Source organism: Arabidopsis lyrata (genome assembly GCF_000004255.2).
Source record: "Arabidopsis lyrata subsp. lyrata unplaced genomic scaffold ARALYscaffold_3, whole genome shotgun sequence".
In the NCBI taxonomy this organism is placed as follows: domain Eukaryota; kingdom Viridiplantae; phylum Streptophyta; class Magnoliopsida; order Brassicales; family Brassicaceae; genus Arabidopsis; species Arabidopsis lyrata.
The window spans coordinates 9,104,938-9,113,797 of NW_003302553.1; the positions used below are offsets into that span (position 1 = coordinate 9,104,938).

Consider the following 8,860-nt stretch of genomic DNA (forward strand, 5'->3'; position numbering starts at 1 on the left):
CGATATTTATAAAATAAATTAAAATTTAATTTAAAAATACCCCCATTTTGGGATCTAAAGTGTCTCTTTAGAAACACTAATCTCACATATTCACACATTTAAAGACACCCTCATTTTTTTCTTTTATTATTTTTATATTTAAAAACACTTATATAGGATGACCAATGAGAATGGTCTTAGTTGTATACTAAGATGCTATTAATTTATTAAAGTCATTTTAAAGTGTTTTATAGTTATTTGGTTAACATCTTCTTATATTAAAAGAGAGTCTTTGATATTTAGCTGTTCAAATTATTCATAACTTTTTTATTTTATTATTTTTACTATTTTTATTGTCAAACACTTTAAATTCATAAATTTATATTAAATGCATTTGAAGACCAAATATTATATATATTTATTATTAAACTTTAGATTAAAACCGCAAATATATATATTTCTAAATTTATGAACAACGTAAATGCTATTTTATATGTATAATATAAATATAATTTATTAAAATATTTAAAATTTAATTTGTAAATTTATCTATAGATTAAGAGATTGTTTCAGTACCTAGTATTTATAAACATTATTTTCAATTTAAAATATTTTAATGCATCTACAAAAGTTGGTTTTAAAGTTGGTTTTCATGTATTGTAAAGTTGGTTTAAAATTTTTTAATTATTCTAATTTTTCAGCCGCCACAACTATCAATAATATTATAGAAGAGACTCTTCTAGCCATTGGCAGTGGCGGAGATAGGGTTATAGCATGGGGGTCAATTGACACCCATGGATTTTTTAAACCTAGCTAAATTTTGATTGGTAATTGTAAATTGACCCCATTACAAAATAAAAATTGACCCCCATCAAATTTTAATTTAAGAGCAAACTACTAAATATATATCTATATATATATATACTAAAAAAATGTTATATTAATTTATACTAAATATTAAGCTAAGAGTTAAACTTTACAAATAAATATACAAATAAATCTAAAATAAAAACATGAATGAATTCAACTTCAACCTAATAACTATATCTCTCGTTACTTTAGGATTTTTCCTATTTTCTTCTTTTTATAATCACCATTATCCATTGAAAATCACTTTAAAATAACATTTAGGTAAAACTTTATATATATTTTAATTTGAACTAAAATGTTTTGATGATTTTGCTCATATATTAAGAAAAATCTCATCTTTTGATTTATTGACTTTTAAAACTATTATTGATTTTTTTTCTATGAATATTGTGAAAACGACTTCGTATAATCGTCTCGTTGATATCATTTCAATGATTGTTTAGTTTTTCAATTGAAAATATAAGCTAAATTGTGGCAAACGAGACAATAATAAATCGATTACAATATATAGTATAGTTGTGATGATATTTTTATTTTTTTCTAATAAAGTTGATATAATTTTGTATATACAAAAAAAAATTTGACCCCTATAAATAATTTTTCTGGCTCCGCCACTGGCCATTGGAGCATATGTATCAAAATAATTTATCCCTTCCATTTGTCTAAAATCTTGAATAACTAATTGAGTCTTAAACTTGTCGATTGTTCCATCAACTTTTCTATTTTTTCTTGAAGATCCACTTGCAGTTCAAAGACTTGCAACTGTGTAAGAGATCCGTGAAGACCAAAATATTATTTTTTACGATAGAGTCTATTTCATCATTTACCGCTTTTTTAAAAATAAAACGTCTTGAGATTTCATAACTTCATCAAAAGTTCTAGGGTCCTCATCAACAAGATAACAATATATATGAGTATTGAAACCAACCTTTTCTCTTGATCCTTCAACTAGATAAAATTAAAAATCGGGACCGAAATTTTTTCCATGTAGGTGACTCGTTAGAAAGAACAAACATGTCGTTTTCTTTCTTAATTCTAATCGAACGTAGAACTAAATTTTTTGGTGTAGGTACGGATCTCGATGAAAAATAACTCTCATCGAATATTGCATCTCTAGACTCAATTGCGGTCTGAACCGGTATAAAATCATTAGATTGATTAATATGTTTTGTAACTATTTTTATGCAAAGTCTTATCTAGTTTAATGTTACAACTTACAACTTTTTTTTTATTTTTGCAGTGTTATTTCTTAAGAAAATTAAATGCTGTGTTCGCGTCATAAGAAAACTAATATTTATATCTCAGTTAATAACATTACTAGCTTTTGAACTTTCAGGGTTTCATGATAATCTTGTGATGTATATCAAATTCAGTATTTTTCTACTATTCAATTTGAGCCCATCATTTTTAGAGAAAAATGATCCAAATTTGTAGGACAAGACAAAATAGATTACTAAAGAATGGTATTGGACCTAATGGTATATATGCATCATCAATGTATTCTACTACTCTACGCTTGCATGTGACTAAGATCAACATGGAGTTTTTTCTCATCACTCAAATATTTTCATCACTGCGATTTTGAATTGTCGGAACTGGAAAAAAAAGTGTTTTTTTTAGCTCAATTCCATCATATGAAAACTCAAATTGATGGATGATATATATAAAAAATTCTTATACAAGATTAACAGCTCTAATCGAAGGCAAAGGTAACTGCTTAGAAAAAAAAAACAAAAAACAAAAAAAAAGGTAACTGCTTAGAATCTTGCAAAAGCCATTGGGCAAACTTCTTCTTCGTCTTTCCCTAAACAGAAGTTAGAGACAGCGTGCACTTTTCAAAAGCCATTTATCAATGCAATCACGGTGGAATTTGTGCATGCAATCTCTTAGCCTAACATAACCAAAACCTATGGTGACATCTTCGAGACAGATTGGGCAAACTTCTTCTTCGTCTTTCCCTAAACTCTCCTTGTTTTTCTCCACCACTGCTCTCTCTAACTTCTGTGAAATTCCAAGGCGTGGAGATACATTTTGGCCCCTGAATCTTCTCAGCTTTGTACGTACATCAGCGTAAATTATTGCGCAGAAGTAAACGGTGAAGCCGCCGGAAACAAGGGCCGCAATTAAGCAAACAAGTCGGCATACGATGTTAAGAGCCCACGGATGACTAATTGCTTGATCTGGTTCTCCAGAACAACTAGCAAATAAGTTTATATCAAAAAAAAGACTAGCATATAAGTAATAACATGTGAGAAATGCCCAAAACATTAAGGAGGTAGAGCCTCCAACTAGCAAACTAAATATTGAAGGCTCTTCTCTGGATTTGGCTCGACGAGAACCAGGATTAGCCATCAAAGGATCCATTGAAGCACCAAACTAAAAATAGCCAAATATTGGAAGTACTCACGTCAATCCAAAAATCTAGTTTAGATGCTGCTATATATATATATATATCATGCACATACATAGGTCCCTTGATTTTCTCTATGCCATTATTGATTCTGTTATCATATCCCTTGATATCCCACTCTCTTATTCTCATTCCATTTTAATCCTAATTATTTAAATTGTTGTTGTAGGACGTTGCTGTGAATTTGGTTTGGTTTTGGTTGGAGATAAAGTTTTCATTGTTAAGCCAAACTCGTAATTGAATTTTCTGCGTGTTGTATGTTATCAATTTTATATCTAGGTGGAAGTAAAATCTTGTAGTCGATAATGATTAAGAGAAACCTATTAATATACAATCAAAATACTAGAAAACAATGTAACGGTCTTTTATCTAACCGCCTAACCGCCTGCACGTTTTTGTGTCCATAAGAACATCTCTATCTTTTGGATATTCTTTTAGAATATTTCAACAACAATATATTATTATTTTAATATAATTTAAATAATCAATTATATTTTAGTTTTAAAAATAAAATTAAACCACTTACAAAATGACAAATGGCTATTTTTAATATTATTTTATTATCTAGATATCTTATTAAAACCTGCAATGGAGATGCTCTAATTGGTTTAAAATTGCATATCAACTGAGTTAATGTAATGCGATTAGATATTAATCTCTAATATAATAACTAAAATAAATAAAATAGTATAATTAGATTTCAGTTTTACCATTTTATGAATATTAATATTTAGTTAGTCTAATGAGAAAATGAATTTAGTTTTTTGAAAACTAAATATACAGTAAGTTTTAATATTTTTATAAAGTTTAAATATTTAATATATTTTTATTTATTATATTGGTTCAACTAAAGCACCGTTGAGATTCAAATTTGGGTTTTCGGATCGGGATTGGACCGATTCCTCGGATTCGGATATTCGCTCCGGGCCTAATTTAGTGGTGTGAATAACCCACCGAAGGGTATTTCCGTCACTCCCACTTCTAACAATGAAGCCAAGCATCTCAATTATGAACCGTCGATCATAATATAAAATCCAACGGCGATAACATCGATCCGCGTGATTGTTTACTATTGGACAAGCATCACTCAACCGTCTCGAGACAGTATATATATAAACCCAAAGAGCCTAGTTAAATTTTAAAAGAATCTTTTATATTTTTTCCCTCGCTCTGAAATTTTCTACTTTCGTCTCTCTTCCAAAATCACAAATGGCTGGTCGTGGAAAAACACTCGGATCTGGCGTTGCTAAGAAGTCAACATCGAGAAGCAGCAAAGCCGGTCTCCAATTCCCCGTTGGTCGTATCGCTCGTTTTCTGAAGAACGGCAAGTACGCAACACGTGTTGGTGCCGGAGCTCCGGTCTACTTAGCCGCTGTTCTCGAATACCTCGCCGCTGAGGTAATTATCCCCTTCTATCCCTCTCTCTCTCTCTCTGCTCTTTCAATCTTCAATTTCGTAAAACCCTAATTTTGATCGATTTGTGTTTCGGAAATTGGATCTGTGTAGGTACTGGAGTTGGCTGGAAACGCAGCGAGGGATAACAAGAAGACTAGGATTGTGCCACGTCACATTCAGCTCGCGGTGAGAAACGATGAGGAGCTGAGTAAGTTGCTTGGAGATGTGACGATTGCTAATGGAGGTGTGATGCCTAACATTCACAGTCTTCTTCTTCCCAAGAAGGCTGGTGCTTCCAAACCTTCCGCTGATGAAGACTAGATTAGGTTTTGGTGTTGTGGTTTGCTAGCTGATTAACGTGTAGCTTAGGTTTAGATTAGATCTGCTTTTGTTTTAATTATGGTGTGGTCCCTCTTTGCTTTGAATATTGAAATCTTAATATTGATTGTTAATTAATTATTCTATATTTTTGCCCCATTTATTCGAACTCATGATGGAATTTGCAATTTATACTCTTCTACATTGTGAAAGAATCTTAACTTCAACAACATTTTAGCTGCAGATGGAATTTGCAATTTTAGTTAGATTTCTTTATCCAAAACATCCATGCCATTCTTTACAAGAACCTCTCTTAATTCCAGGGAAAGCGAAAACTAAACAAGACATAATAACACACATTGAACTCCTACCCAATTACTTCTTCCCAGTGATGTTTGAAACCAAATCTTTCAGAAACTTAGCTGATTTGGTGATAGGAGAATTCATAGCCATCAAGTTATACAGAACAAGCTCAACTTCTTCCATCGATGGCCGAGAGTTGAATTGTGAAACCACTTTCAAAATTCCATTACCTTCTTCTTCTTCAACAAGAACATTCCATCTCTCTCCACTCACAACACCATCTCTCACACACTTAAAGATCACTCCTTTTCTCTTACTCAACACTCCTCTCACTTCTAAACCTGTGAACGCATAAATCACTTCAAAGGAACCAATAAAGCCATCACCAAATCCTTTCTCTTCCTCAAACAACCATCTCGGATTGATCATCACCACAGGTTTCGAAGAAAAAGCTTCACTCGCCGTCTTCACATCCTCCACCTGCGTTTTCTCCGGAGCCATGAAAACCGCCACGTCAGCAGATCTCAGAGCTTTGTTAACAGAGTCTGAAACAGGAGACATGGCAATGTGGTTAACAGAGTCTGACCGGAAAGCTTTAACGGCGGAATCGATGAATGAAGGGTCAGGCCAGAGGAAGAGAATCTTGACATTGGAGCCTCTTCTCGAGATGGGTAAGTCATGGAAGATCGAAAAAGCGAGCTGAGAGAGAGACGAAGGAGAATCATCGTCAAGGATTGGGATTTCAAGACGGAATCTTGGTTGTTTGAGCTTCCTGAGTTTTGGGGAAGCGAGTTTTGGGTTGTTTAAGGGTTTGATGAGACAAGAAAGGAGACAAGTCTTGGCTTGAAGAATGGCTTCTTCTTTGGAAATTGGAGGAGAAGAAGGTGAAGGAAGAGAGAAACAGAGAGGAACGAAGAAACGAGTAGTTGTTGATTTGTGGTTGAGCTTTGAATGTTGTTGTTGTGAGAGTGATTTGGAGAAATGAAGATGGAAAATTCTGGAATTAGGAGGAGATAACGAAGGTGGAGAAGGGTTTAGTGCTTTCAAAGTCTGTGAATTAAGTTTGAAGAGAGTCGAAGAAGCCATGGCTGATGATGAGGAAGAGAAGAGAAAGAGGATAAGGTCGTTCAAATAAGAAACTGAGTTACAGAAACGAAAATTTGATTTCGGTTTGGGTCGGTTTATAATACCCAAACCGAAAATAAAGCAAAACAGAGGGCTTATCAAGTACCTTGCTCGTCACTAGTTGTCTCTCTGTTTTGTAAGAACTTAAAAATCTTCATTATATAATTGCATAGAAGAGATGAGAAACAAATTAAAATTAAAAGAAGATGAAAGCAAGAAGACGTTTTGAATAGAACTTGGAACATAAGAACACATAGGACCTGGTGTGCATAGAGATTCACCGAGACCCACTGTTTTGAAATGACCTTTCTCTCCAATGATGTAAGCAGCTATGTTGAAATGGGATGTCATCTTCTTTCCCCAATCATTTTCAAAAATCAATGCGACTTTCTTTTCCTCATCAATCAAGAAATTCCCAGTCACTAAAAAGCATCGCTTACCAACTTTTAATCGATAATTTCTAGCGATAGGCATAACAATAAACCGTTGCAGTGAAAGGCGTTTAATGCTTTATCTGAACTGTCTAGGCTAATAAGTGTTGTTTATTCCTCCTAGTGGAGAAGAAATCAACATTTTCGTTTTGAATACAATGGAGATCAACGCCGATCAAAGAAACCCTATATATGATTCATAGGCATTAGAAACTCTGCTTCCCCTGGCGTGGCTACATTGCGGATGTGCTTATTTGCAAAGCTCTGATCTTTGGTTAAAGCGTTCCATTTTTTACAAGTAGATCGCACTGCTTTTAAAGATGTCAACGGAGCCCTAGAGAGAATCTCCTCTACCAAATCATGTGGAAGATAGGACATCATCATTGTCGTCGTTTCAGACAAGGATCAGTGTAGCACAAATAAAGTTAGGTCAACTTTCAATAACTCTTTTCTTTTTTTCCTCTGTGGTTGTTAATTTATTCTGGAGAGGTTATCGATAGATTGTTACTGAAGAAGACAAAGAAACCTAAAGTTTTAAATAGTCTCAAGTACTCCAAGAAAGATCCTTGTATATATGTCAAGACTCATGAGCCATGGTAAGAAAGGTATTAAGCCTTTTCATTTGTCATTAAGAAATGAATACATCTTATAAAAGGATGGACAAGAGTGTAAACAAAACATGAGCCTATAATTTATATAAGTTTCAGAACAAAAACAGGAGTCTGGCTTTTTTCATTTGTGGATAGAGAGAGACTTAAGACAAAAAGAAATATGGATAATCTGAATGTAATTAGAAAACAAGGGATAAACTGGTTTACATGATTTGCACAGAACTTGGTACATAAGAGCAAGCAAGACCGCAACGTGTTGTGTATGGATATTCACTGAGATCCACTGTTCTGAAATAACCATTCTCTCTAATGATGTAAGCGTTGCTGACAATATTGGATTTAAAACTCTTTGTCTCATAATCATCAAAAACCACTGCGACTTTCTTCTCTTCCTCAATCAAGAAATTCGCAACGTAAAAACAATGTGGCCTCTTATAAACTTTCAAGAACTTGCTCCACGACACTTCATCAGGCTCAATCTTGTTCGTAACCCAAATCTCCATTTCTGATGCACCCCAATGCTGTAATAACACTGCAAGCTTCTCTTCTCCAACCACAGATAGAGACCCACAACCTTCATTGATGAAGGGCTGAGGAAGAGGCAAACGCGGTCCGAATCTCTCTCTTGTAAAATCAAAACATAATAAATAATAATCTTCTGATTCTTTATCTTTAGCATACCAGTATGTATTGCCCTTCAAAGACACGTCATCATGCATATCCACTATATCCCATTCAAGAGTGACACTAGGAACCATCCATGAATCAGAATCAGAGCTCAAATTGTAGATTTCTATGTTATTTAGGTAATCACCGAAAAGCCTCAATATTTTGTGGCTACCGCAGGATTTGTCGTATCCGAAAGCAAATTTGTCGAATCTCCCATAATTATTTGTGCGTTTGAACCATTTATGTTTCCCCCAATACGGGTTAAATAAAACCACAAGTGTAATAATAACATCATCATCAATGGTTTTTCCTGATAGGCATAACAATAAACCATTGCAGTGAAAGACCTTGAATATTTGATCTGGATGGTCTAGGTTAATAAGTTTACCTTTACGCTTTATAGATAGATCAACATTGTTATTTTGAATACCATGGAGATTGACGCCAATCAAATAAGCCTTATTCTCCATGATCATCAGAAAGTCTCTTTCCTCTGGTGTGGCTACAATATTACCGATGTGTTTATTTGCAAAGCTCTGATCTTTGGATAAAGCGTTCCACTTTTTACAAGTAGATCGCACTGCTCTCGTAGATGTCAACGGAACCCTAGAGAGAATCTCCTCTACCAAATCCTGTGGAAGATTTGACATCATCATCGTCGCTGTTTCAAGTTCCAAACGAGGATCGATCGGTGTAGCGCAGATAAAGTTAGGTCAACTTCAAAAACTACTTTCTTTTTCCTCTGTGGA

At 33.9% G+C, this 8,860-nt stretch overlaps 3 protein-coding genes across 3 annotated transcripts; 1 reads left to right on the forward strand and 2 right to left on the reverse strand.

Annotated features, from left to right (window-relative positions):
- The first annotated feature begins 4,391 nt into the window (after positions 1-4,391).
- LOC9321461 (probable histone H2A.2) lies at positions 4,392-5,120 on the forward strand. The gene is made up of 2 exons (XM_002883218.2): positions 4,392-4,657; positions 4,766-5,120. The coding sequence occupies exons 1-2, from the start codon at positions 4,469-4,471 to the stop codon at positions 4,973-4,975; spliced, it is 399 nt and encodes a 132-aa protein (XP_002883264.1). The 5' UTR covers positions 4,392-4,468; the 3' UTR covers positions 4,976-5,120.
- Positions 5,121-5,211: 91 nt separating this feature from the next.
- LOC9319332 lies at positions 5,212-6,419 on the reverse strand. The gene has a single exon (XM_002885349.2). It carries the CDS (start codon positions 6,359-6,361, stop codon positions 5,348-5,350), a length of 1,014 nt encoding a protein of 337 aa, XP_002885395.1. The 5' UTR covers positions 6,362-6,419; the 3' UTR covers positions 5,212-5,347.
- Positions 6,420-7,617: 1,198 nt separating this feature from the next.
- LOC9321462 (F-box protein At3g20690) lies at positions 7,618-8,860 on the reverse strand. Its single transcript, XM_021030529.1, has one exon. The coding sequence runs from the start codon at positions 8,765-8,767 to the stop codon at positions 7,646-7,648; it is 1,122 nt and encodes a 373-aa protein (XP_020886188.1). The 5' UTR covers positions 8,768-8,860; the 3' UTR covers positions 7,618-7,645.